The sequence below is a fragment of the Oryza sativa genome, chromosome 4 (assembly GCF_034140825.1).
Source record: "Oryza sativa Japonica Group chromosome 4, ASM3414082v1".
NCBI classification, from domain to species: domain Eukaryota; kingdom Viridiplantae; phylum Streptophyta; class Magnoliopsida; order Poales; family Poaceae; genus Oryza; species Oryza sativa.
In genome coordinates, this window is record NC_089038.1 from 30236228 (window position 1) to 30248373 (window position 12146).

Genomic DNA, 12146 nt, shown 5'->3' on the forward strand with positions numbered 1-12146 from the left:
ATATACGGCTATTAATCTTTTGACAAACATTTGATCATTTGTCTTATTTAAAATTTTTTGTATAAACATATAAAAAGTAAGTCATGTTTATAGAATATATAATGATAAATCAAGTCACACTAAAATAAATAATAATTATAAAAAAAATTTAATAAGAAGAATGATCAAACGTATTTTAAAAAGTTAACGGTGTAATATTAAAAATAGATATTTATATGTGATTTGGATGATTGTGTGTCAAACCTACAAATTGAATGCATAATTGCTGCAAAGTCACGAGATGCTGATGTCTTAGTCATTTCTTTTTCTTGTTTAGTGATGAACTAATTTGTACTTTTGCTTCAGTTTGTTTACCTCTAATCCAAATGACCACATTACCACAATGGCAAAATATGCGAGCTTTTCGCGTTTCCGTACGAGCTTTTTTTCCATGCGAATCCGACTAGGATTCGACCTGTCATTTTCCGCTGTTGACTTCCCGAATCCGACTAGGATTCGAGCTATTGCCTTCCGCTTAGTATATAGGGAGGCAGGCTTCAAGTCAAGCTCCCATTTGGTCCATTTCTCGCATCCCTCTCCTGATCCCTCGCTTTTTGCACCACGCCACCCGATTCGCCACCGCGCCGGCGCGCCGCCGATCTGAGCACGAGAGAATGGCTTCCCAGTCGCCACAGTCGCGGGGCGTCGCGGAGCCCATCTCGCTCGTCGGCCCGACGCCGGCCGACCTGGAGAGCACGGCGCGGCTGGAGAGGCTCCTCCGCGAGGAGGGCCTGTACGAGAGCGCCGAGGAGACGGCGGCCCGGGAGGAGGTGCTCCGCGGCCTCCGCGGCGTCGTCGACCGCTGGGTGAAGCGCCTCACGCGGCAGCGCGGGTACCCCGACGGCATGGCCGACCGGGCCACCGCCCTGGTGCTCCCCTTCGGCTCCTACCGCCTCGGCGTCCACGGCCGCGGCTCCGACATCGACGCGCTCGTCGTCGGCCCGTCCTACGTCGACTGCGACCGCGACTTCTTCGGCGCGCTCGCCGCCGCGCTGGCGGAGACGGCGGCCGTCGCCGAGCTCCAGCCCGTGCCCGGCGCGCACGTTCCCGTGATCAAGATGAGGTTCCACGGCGTGCAGGTGGACCTCGTGTACGCCGGCGTGTGCCTCCCCGTGGTGCCCGGCGACCTGGACCTCAGCGGCCGGTCGGTGCTCCGCGGCCTCGACCTCGCCACCGCGCGCAGCCTCAACGGCGTCCGCGTGGCCGACGAGATCCTGCGGCTGGTCCCGGACGCCGCCGCGTTCCGCACCACGCTGCGGTGCGTGAAGCACTGGGCCAAGGCGCGGGGCGTCTACTCCAACGTCGCGGGCTTCCTCGGCGGCGTCGGCTGGGCCATCCTCGTGGCGTGCGTGTGCTTGCTCTACCCCAACGCCTCCCCCAGCATGCTGCTCCCGCGCTTCTTCCGCGTCTTCGCGCGGTGGAAGTGGCCCAGCCCGGTGATGCTGCGCGCCATCGAGCACGACGACGGCGAGCTCGGCCTCAGCCTCCCGGTCTGGGACCCCCGCCGGAATCCGCGGGACAAGATACACCTCATGCCCATCGTGACGCCGGCGTACCCGTGCATGAACTCCGGCTACAACGTCTCGCACGCCACCCTGCGCGTCATCACCGAGCAGCTCGCCGTCGGCGACGCCGTCTGCCAGGAGATCGTCAAGGCCGGCAGCGGCGGCGGCGGGTGGGACAAGCTGTTCCAGCCGTTCAACTTCTTCGGCGCGTACAAGAGCTACCTCCAGGTGGACGTGACGGTGACCGGCGGGGAGGAGGACGACCTCCGCGAGTGGAAGGGCTGGGTGGAGTCGCGGCTGAGGCTGCTGTCGGCCAGGGTGGAGGCGGACACGTCCGGGATGCTGCTCTGCCACCTGCACCCGCAGCCGTACGCCGCCGAGCCCCACAACGAGCCGCGGCGGCGGCGGCGCACGTCGTCCTTCTTCGTGGGCTTGTCCAAGCCACCGGCGCAGCCGCAGCAGCAGCAGCATCAGCTGTTCGACCTCCGCGCGACGACAGAGGGGTTCAAGGAGGAGGTGTACATGTACGACTACTGGAGGCCCGGCATGGAGGTCGCGGTGGCGCACGTCCGCCGGAAGGACCTGCCGTCCTACGTGCTGCGGCAGCTGCTTCGCTCGCCTGGCCGCCATGATCAGCTCAAGAGGAAGCGCGCCGACGATGATCCGTCTTCTTCCCCTGCTGCTTCCGATCACTCCGCTTCGAGCTCGAGCAGCAGGGACGCCAAGAGGCCGGCGGCTGCGCCGGGCAGGATCGGATCGTCGTTTGAGAAGAAGACGTAGAGCTGCTCCGATTCCAGTAAATGCTCTTCTCAGCAGCGGCATTGGTGCTTCAAGATCAGAATCCAGAAAGCATCGTCTGACTGAGTCGCAAGCCATCAGTCTGACGAGTCCTAGCTTAGCACTCGCTTTGTAATTGATCAAGAAAAGGTCTTCTAGCTGGGACAGCTTCCTGTAATTAATATATTCACTGTATTAAGTGTGTACAGAGTGCAGAAAAGTGAAGCATCAAACTTGTGTTGTCGGTTCTGATATCTCACCACTGTAATGCATGATATATTGATATATCAGAATGAATCATCCAACTTGTATCTTCAGTACATTAATAAATATTTTTTTTTCATGCTTACCTAATCCCATCTCTGTTCATCTTCAATCCCAAGCTCCGAGCCGAAATTGGAAAGCTAAAGCCCATCTTGGCTAAAGGCCCAAATATCTGACATGTCGAATTCTTCTCAAGGCCCATATCCATAGTTTTTGGGCCTCTCACATTTCGAATTCTTCTCAGTGTTGGCCCGCACTTTGCTTCCGGCAAGGAAAAAGTCTAATTCGTAACCTTCAAACCAAGTATAACCACCCTCCAACTCCAACAATAAAAGGATCCCCCTACAAATCGGGCGCCCGATCGTGGGTGGGGGAAAAACGTTAGCGCCACACATGTGTACAAAAACACTTTAAACTATTTTTTCTCTTAAATTATTTATCTAAATCATGATCCGATTGCACCATTAAATTCGTTGCAATTAAATCTTCAAAACAGAACCACACATGGATATATTCCAACGAATTTTTTTAAGCTTATTATTGAATTATTTTTAAATGTTGCACGATGTTCCACCAGATATATCGGAATTGTTTCACTAAGTAAATCGGAAATGTTTCAATCGTTTAAATCAGACGTTGTTTCACCTTATATAAAAACAATGTTTCAGCAAATAGCGAAATAATGTTTCAGTTCACTGCAACATTTGATCCATACATAGTGAAACATTATAAGTACACTCGATGAAACATTTTTAGTGGAACAAAAAATGAAACGAATTCCCTTAATAGAGGGCAGGGCCGGTCCTGAGGTTTTGGTGGCCCGGGACAAAATTAAAAACAGGGGCCCCTGATATAAACATCTAAATAATAGTCAATATATATGTACCAAATATATAAATACTTCATTCCAAAATCAATATCCATATTGAAAACTTCATATATATCAGCTTAAAATTTGTTTGAAATGCATAGTTACTAAAGATGGTATGAATGTCAATCTCATCTAAATCATTTACTCAATGTATAAAATGGCAAACCATTTAAACTTTCTAGAAGGTGTGATAAAAGAACAAATTGATGATTGAGAAAATTAATATACTAATGGCTAAACTCATATAAATTACAAAGCTAGAAAAGCAACATATTAATTGAAACGAATCTAGATCTTACCGATTAGTGGCCAGTGCTAACATCAATGTACATTTGCCATATGAGACAGACAGGAGTAGTGCAGTACACATGATCAGAGCACCCGAGCAGCGGCGGATGGCGGTATCAGTCAATCAACTGAATGCGGCCATAGAGGAATCAAATAGACAGAAACGGAGGAGAGTTCCTGCGTGAGAGTATAATGGCATAATACCCTCACAATCCTAAAGATGAGATAGTATTGCATTCGTATCATGAATTCATGGTATGCTAAAAAAATGTTGCGAACCTGAAAATTTCTGTACGTACGGATGTGATATGCATCGGAGACGGAGGCAGTGACTTGGTGAGGCGGAGAGAGGGCCTGCAGGTCCTGGGCCTGCGGCGCCGCGGAGGTTGCTGCCTCGCGCCGTTGAGCAATCGCACGAGAACCTGCTGGTAGCTGCTGACATCGGCGAGGTGCGTTGCTGCTACTCGTTGTATTCCGGCACCGTCTCGAAGGATTCAGCGGCCTCGTCCGATTTTCATGTTCTAGGAATCGCAAACGCCGCCAATTGCGCTCGTCATGCGCCGGCCATCGCGCTCGTGCTGCTCTACCGGCCGCAGGGGGAGGGGGGGGGGGGGGGGGTGAGGGTCGGGGGTAGGTGGGGGCCCATGGCTGCTCGACGCCCTCAGGCCGGGCCTGATAGAGGGTTTTCCAAAATATGTAGGTGATTAGTTGTGAAAGAATGTTTTGGTTCACTGCAACATTATATCTATACATAGTGAAACATTGTGAATACATTAGTTGAAATATTTTTGGTGGAACAAAAAATGAAACGAATTCCCTTAATAAAGGGTTTTCAAAATATGTGAGCGATTTGTTGCAATGGAGTATGTGATGGAGACACATGGTAGGTGGGAATAAAGATCATGGTGGGACCCAGAATATACATGCATGTGCGTGAGAGACGGACCGCGGGGGGAGCGCCCGATTTTTTGCTCCCCCGTCGGTCGACCGACGAACAGCATTTTCAACAATTAAAACAGGTACAAAATGACTCCCAGACAGTATTATTAAAGGCGATTTTCGCTGATGCGGCGTGGTGGGGTCCACATGTCAGTGCCTTTTCTTCTTCTTCGCCCTTCCTTTTTCTTTTCTCCGTTTTCCTAAGCACACCGGCATGCAGGGCGGCCCTCCACGACATATGTACTGTAGCAGCATATAACATAAAAGTTACAGTTTTGTGATAATTTTTCACGCTATTATTGCAGCAAACTGAAACATGCCGCTAATGTTGCAGCAAACTGATAGTTTTCTCATTAAAGTTGCAGTTTTGTCATTTTGAACTATAGAGGGACTGGAAATGGACTTCTTTCCCTTCCCGCAACTTGATCGCTTGGGCCCATGACTTCTAAAGGCCCAAACACATTGTCGAGACCTACCTGCTCACTTGTTGGGCCTTCCGTCCTGTCCTCTACACGCGTCGACCAGAGTGCAGAGCAGACTGCAGTGCAGAGTTGGATTCCGCCAAGGCACCAACCCATCACCGCACCGGTGCCGGAGAAGAAGACCGTACCGGCGCGCGCGGCGGCGGCGCCAGCCACCACCAGCTAAAAACGACTCTGCTGCTTACTCGGTGCTAACTTTCGCAATCCGTCATTATGATTCTGCACCTAAGGCCTAAACACAGCACTAATGTTGGATCAAATCGATCCACATCTCTCGATCACTTAGGCTGATGAGTGGTAGCTAGCACAGAACTGTATATACTCTTCCTTGCAGATCAGGACAAGAGAAAGGACGAAGATTAGCGTTGTGTGTAATGACTGGCTCAGTGCTTAACTGCCTTTTATTGTCCTCTTTAAAAAAAACTGCCTTTTTATGGTGTAAAGTAGCCAACGTGCTTGCCTGCGTCGGATCGCACTAAACGTTGGGCTGCATGACAGTATATGCATGACAACCACACAACAACAACGACAGATTAGTTCAGTATATCAATATATATACGAATACGATGATTAATTAATTATAACAAGGGAGCTGCATGACTTGAGTTGACTAGCATTGTTTGGTCATCTGCTCTCTTGCGCCGCACGAATTCAGCTAACTTTTGACACATCCATTTGTCTTAATTAATTTTTTTCCCTCCCTTTCTTTGCATAGTATAAATTTGTTGAGCGTGGCTGCCAAGGAATCTACATGGATGGGCTAGTGTTCGTGTGGAACTTCAATTCCTTTGGTGTTTTGACAATATGTTAGGGAAAAAAAGGACTATTGACTTGACGCTTTTACATGACGTACTTGGCCGTCTTAATTTTGTCTTGACCCATCCATTTGTCTTAATTTTGTAATTCTTGTCCTTCTTCTTGTGTACTAGCAACCTGCAGATTGTAGTCGATTGAGTAGCTGCCAAGACATGGCTAATACAAGGGTGGCTGTACTTGTATGAGCGAGAGAGCGAAGTTTATTTGTTTTTCATTATCTAAGAAATGTGCGGAAGTTGCTCTGATGTTTCTTTGATGGTTTAAATGAAGAAGATGACTAACTTGACTCTCTTACATGAGGTTTATTTCCTTTATTAAAAGACGAGGACGTCGTATTTGTCTTGATGACTGTATTTACATGACATGCACATCAGATCAATATGTTCGAAAAGCTAAATCATACATGATGACTAATGTTACTACCGATTTACTGAATCTACACATGGAGTTGCTCTGCCTTTGCATGCACGGCAAAGTGATTTCTGGTTTGAGATAGGAGAGTGACAGATGACAAGACACAGTATAATGTACGCCAGTTGGCTGAATTGCCAAGTGGAAAGTAACACCCAAATCAGGGTTAGAAATTAGTATTCCCTCCGTCATATAATATAAGGGATTTTGAGTTTTTGCTTGCAATGTTTGACCACTCGTCTTATTCAAAAAATTTGTGCAAATATAAAAAACGAAAAGTTGTGCTTAAAATACTTTGGATAATAAAGAAAGTCAAAAAAAATAATAATTCTAATTTTTTTTTGAATAAGACGAGTGATCAAAGAGTACAAATAAAAACTCAAAATCTCTTATATTATGGGACGGAAGGAAGGAGTATAAGAGATGGCGATGCATGTACTGCTCTCTTCTCTTTGGCTTCCCAGAGTGCACACCTTATGTGGCCACTAAACTCTGATCGATGACACGCATCAGCATGACTATATAGGTAGCTAATCCCTCCGTCCAAAAAAAAAGACAAACCGTGGGTTTCTGTGCCAACGTTTGACTGTCCGTCTCATATGAAATTTGTTTATAATTAGTATTTTCATTGTTGTTAGATGATAAAACATGATTAATATTTTATACGTGACTTATCTTTTTAATTTTTTTTATAATTTTTTTAAATAAGACGAACGGTCAAACGTTGGACACGAAAATCAGATTTTGTCTATTTTTTTGACGGAGGGAGTACCTCGACTCCGATAATTGCAGAAGACGGCTGTCAGGGAAAGCAGGAAGCATGGGGTCCGCTGTCAGCTTCAGAGTTAATTAGAGTGTGGATCTCATTCTCAAACTGTCAATCAAGCACCTACTACTGCTGCTGCTGCACACGCCCGCATGCATGCATATTCATCCACTATAACCAAATTAAAGCAGCTAAAGTGATTAAAGAGGTGTGGACGATCGATTTTGCTATTTGCTCCGGTTTCATTTCGTGTACTGCACACCCTGCACTTATTACCATGTTTTCTGTGGCCAACTGGCCATGCATGGAGCTGATGTGTTTTAGCCACCAATTCTAGATCTACTTCCTTCGTACTAAAATAACTTAACCTAAAATATAATGTGATCTATATATAAGTTAAATTATTTTGGAATGAAATCATATCATGTATGTATAATGATATTTTCTTTTATCCAGATTTATATTATTAGGATATATCAATGATTAACTTGTTTTAGAATTGAGTACTCCCCCCGTCCCATAAAAAATCAATATAGTACTGGATGTGATACATACTACGAATTGGATATACATCTGTCCAGATTCATTGTTTTAGAATATGTCACATTCAGTACTAGATTCTTTTTTTCTAGGACGGAGGGAGTAGAAGGTAAGCACATGGCTAATTAATCAAGATTGACCCGTTTTACTAGAAAATTCCAAGTGCAATTAATGGCCGTACAGACTCGGCCATGGGTCGGTACGAAAGAAACCACGACACATGTACCCACCTACAGCTTGCATACATCACACTACGTGCATATGCATGCATTATGTAGCGCACGGGCCGGTGTACGTACGAACTGAATCGACAGACATCCAACGGCTTGCACTGTGCACCGGATGCATGATAGGGTTGCATGTGTGCACTGAGACTGCTTGCGTGTCGCGCTGCAGAGATCATGGCCAGGCCGTATATGTGATGGTCCGAGCGGTCGGCGTCGAGAATATCGCGGCCATCGCCAGCGTTGATACAAGCCGAAAAGTGAGTCAGGGCTAGCGGCTCACTAATTAATTAACTGCAGGTGATGAGTTAATTAATCATTGTGTTGCCCTGTTAGGATGTTACTACTAGTAGTATTGTACTCGTTACATCCTAAAATATACTACATCACTTAATTAATAGCGATAATTATTTTAAAAGGGAGGTGGTAGACTTGTAGTGCAATGGTTGCAGGTAGGAGTAGCACGTTGTTGGTGGACCGGTGCGGAGCCCACACTCGCGCGAACGAATGTATGAGAGAAATGGGAATATGTGTATTTTGAGATAAATTGGAATATGCGTCGCGATCGGGGGTCCGTATCGTGAGGCGGTGAGCGAATGAATTCTCGCGGCCTCCCAGAGCGGCGGATGGGTACGGACAAGAAGCAGGAACTAAGCAGTGACATCACCTCACCACCCATCCCCTCTCTATCTCTCTCTGATTGCTTCCGAATCGGCACGAATTTACAGTCCAAACTCCAAACCATGTTGTATCAACGGAGATTTGAGCCGTAATTTTGACAGGATCGATGATGAACGAGATGGCAGTAAAAATGGCGCGTGGCAGCAGCTCAGCTCACGAGGAGATCGGTCTGATTCTGATGGACTGATACGACGAATTTCTGATACAGTTGCAGTTGCAGTTGCAGGCTTGCCGCTGTCCCGCTCCCGCGTGCTTCAATCCGACCCCAACCCTATGTGCACTTTCGCTCACGTAGGTATCCGCGCCGGAGAAAGGGACGCTGTCACGGTGCTTTTCTCATACCCATTTCGTCGTGCCTCCCCTGCTGCCTTTCGCTGTAGCACTATGCAGCTCCGGCTCCCAGCCTCTGAGGCAGCTGAGCCATCTCCTCGCGCTGCTGTTCACGCGGACCATTCCGGCCAGCTACAGCAATCGGCACGACGACTTTAGGCTGCGGCATCGCCATCTCGCATCAGTGGCCTGTTCCTTTTTTCATTATTCAAATGATTGTTAATATAATTATTACTTTACGCTGGAGAAATACGGTTTTCCAAATTTTTTTTAACGGTGCGAAGTTCTATTGATAGATCATGAAAAAATTACAAGATTACAACTCTATAGGGTTGTAACCAGGAAAAAGGAAAAAAATATACCACCACCCGCACACCGACAGCGCCAACACACAACCCGGGAGAAGGCTAGCACCGGACCGGCCACCGCTAAGCGTGACCGACCGCTGCTAGACTAACAAAGGAACACAGACAAGATCGCCCTCTAAGGGATGCCAAAAACGACGTCTTCAAGAAGAGAAGCGACGGAAAAAACCGCCGCCGCCGTCCGTCGGGGTTCAAAGAAGCCGAGACTAGGCTTTCGTCCGGCAACCGCCCTTGAAGGGTGAGACATCACGACAACGCCCTCAGGAGGGGGAATGAACCATCGTTGTCGGCCCGGCCAAGGCCGGACTAGATTTTCACCTGCCGATCACCACCTGCGAATCCTTGGCTGACGCACCGATGCTCCACCACCTCTCCAGCTATGCCGACATGCGGGACCCCTGCACCGGTGTCCCCCGCCGGCCAGTCTTCATGCGCCGGAGACCGCGCCACATCCACCGGTAGCTCCTCCTCGCACCGAGGTCGCCTCCTCCACCGCCGGCCGCGCCTTTCGCGCCAAGCCAGCCTCCTCCACCGGACGCGCCTCTCGCGCCAATCTGGCCTCCCTTCATCGGCCGCGCCTCTCGCGCCGAGCCGGCCTCCGCTGTCATCGGCTGCGCCACTCTATGCCAAGCCGGTCTCCGACCCCTCCTCCAAACGATGCCACGCCGGTCCGATGTAGCCGTCTGCCATGTCCTCAGCTAGTCGTCCGAGGCCGTCATGCCTCCTGCGACCGTGGTCACCGCCACCGCAGCCGCTGCTGCCGAACGCACCACCGTGCCACAGCAGCCGCTGACGCCGCCGATGCGACGAGCTCTGAGGCCTCTGCCTCTGCACCGACAGGCGTTGCCGCTGCTGCCTCAGGCCGCAGCCGCGGCTGCCACTGGCACCGCCACCGTTGCCCATCACCAGCCGCGCTGCCAGTCACCGCCGTCCGCGAGCCTCGCGCCGCAGTCGCTCGGCCTGCTGCCACCAGGGCTGGCGGCGCTGCAGCCGTCGCTCGCCCCCGGCGGTGCGAGCACCGCCGCCCGCGCGCATCTCACCGTCGCGGCGGCCGCCGCTGGCTGCCGTGCAAGTCGTCGTCGTCGCGTCGCCGCGCCGTAGCCGTCGCCGTCGCCGCCGCCTCGTCGCGCCGGTGTCGCCGCTCCGCGGCCTCCTCCGCCACCAGCACCCACTCCGGCCGGATCTGGCCAGGGGATGGCCAAATCCGGCGAAGGTGACGCTGGATCCGCCGTCTCCTCGCCGGGATCGGTCGCCGCCTCTCCCGCGCTGAGAGGGGTCACCGCCATGAAGGAGGCCCCGCCGCCGCCATCATGGCTCGCCCGCCGGCTTTCCGGCGGTGAGCTCCGGCGGCGGCGAGGTGGGGGAGGGGGAGAGGAAAGGCGGCGGCGCTGCTAGGGTTTCGCCCCCCGTGTGTGTGTGTTGGGGGGGGGGGGGGCGGAGGGCGTGGAGCTGTTACGTTTTCCAAATTATTACACATCCAATATTAGATTTATTTTTTGGGTAATTTAGAACTATGCCATTATAATTTTTCAAAGTTTGAGATATGCCATCGGTATCTCAATCACATATAGGACCCACATGAGTCAATGACATGTGGGTCAAGATGGCATATCTCAAATTTTACAAAATTATAATGGCATGTTACAATTTTCCCTTATTTTTTTTAGGACGAACGTAGTATTTGGTAAGTCTGTTTTTCTAATCTAAATCAAATGGTGCCTCGTAATGGATTCTGACACTGTCCTCACGGCTATCTGATCCGGCAGTAAACTAAAGGTTATCTGAGCTGACGGGCAGTTGCTGAGAAATTATGTGCTGTCAATTTTTAATCTGTTCGTGTTGGGTGAATATCATGTGCTTAGATTGTATTTGGTCGATCGGTATATTTATTCTGCTGCAAACCTTTTCAGCCGTACGCATCGCACCAACGGACATGGTTATTTTTTTTAAAAAAAAACTGAGCATCATTTCGTGGCAACTTTGGCAACACGTGTGGAGCCCTTTATGTTGTGTTAATAATTAGCTTACGTGCCCGGATTCTCGAGCTGCTGTGTTGCCTTTTGTGCGTGTTGATGCAATCGACCGATCGATCGATGACGGATAAAAAATACCGGTGAAATGATGATGGATTGATGGAGAATATATTGTGGAAACTATAGTATGTTTGGGTGTTCAATTGAAGCTGGTTTCGTTCATGCTGTCTTTGGTATTGTCTGCATGCTTTTTTTTGCTCTTGTCTGCATGCTTAAAGTCGTTCTGCACCCGTGGCAGATGATTACACGTGCCACTTTTAAAACATTTTTTTGCGTTGTGTAAAAAAAACTCTATTCCTTTAATATATTGACGTACAATTTTTTTTGCGTTCGCGAAAAAAAAACTTTTCAAACCATTTCCAATACTCTGACCACAAAGCTGTGTCTCTTTGAGTTAAAGGAGAATTATAACTTATAAGTTTGCCCTTGAGTTCAGCAGAGGGCAATACACCTGATTTGATACTTCTTCCGATATAATACTCCACTAGTCCACGTCCATTAGTAATGGAGGTGCAATTCTGAACTAAGCGCATTGATTCCCATTATATACTTCCTTTCCTAAGATGCAATGGTGAAGTTGAGGATGCATGATGTCTATAATTATACCACATGCGAGTAAGCACTTAAAAAATTTACGGATTATTTAATTTATCAGGTCTATCTGACTGTTCAGCACATACCAATGATTTTTTCAGAAAATGGATTAAAACCCGACCATTAGATCCAAAGCCAATGTACACAACCAATGTATTGGTGCACTTATAATCACAGATGTGGATAAATGGTGTGCATGGTTGGTTTTTTGAGCGTGCACG

At 48.9% G+C, this 12146-nt stretch overlaps 1 protein-coding gene across 1 annotated transcript; it reads left to right on the plus strand.

Moving 5' to 3' along the window:
- The first annotated feature begins 554 nt into the window (after nt 1-554).
- On the plus strand, nt 555-2670 carry LOC107275815 (nuclear poly(A) polymerase 4). Its single transcript, XM_015779883.3, has one exon. It carries the CDS (start codon nt 654-656, stop codon nt 2322-2324), a length of 1671 nt encoding a protein of 556 aa, XP_015635369.2. The 5' UTR covers nt 555-653; the 3' UTR covers nt 2325-2670.
- The last annotated feature ends 9476 nt before the right edge of the window (nt 2671-12146 follow it).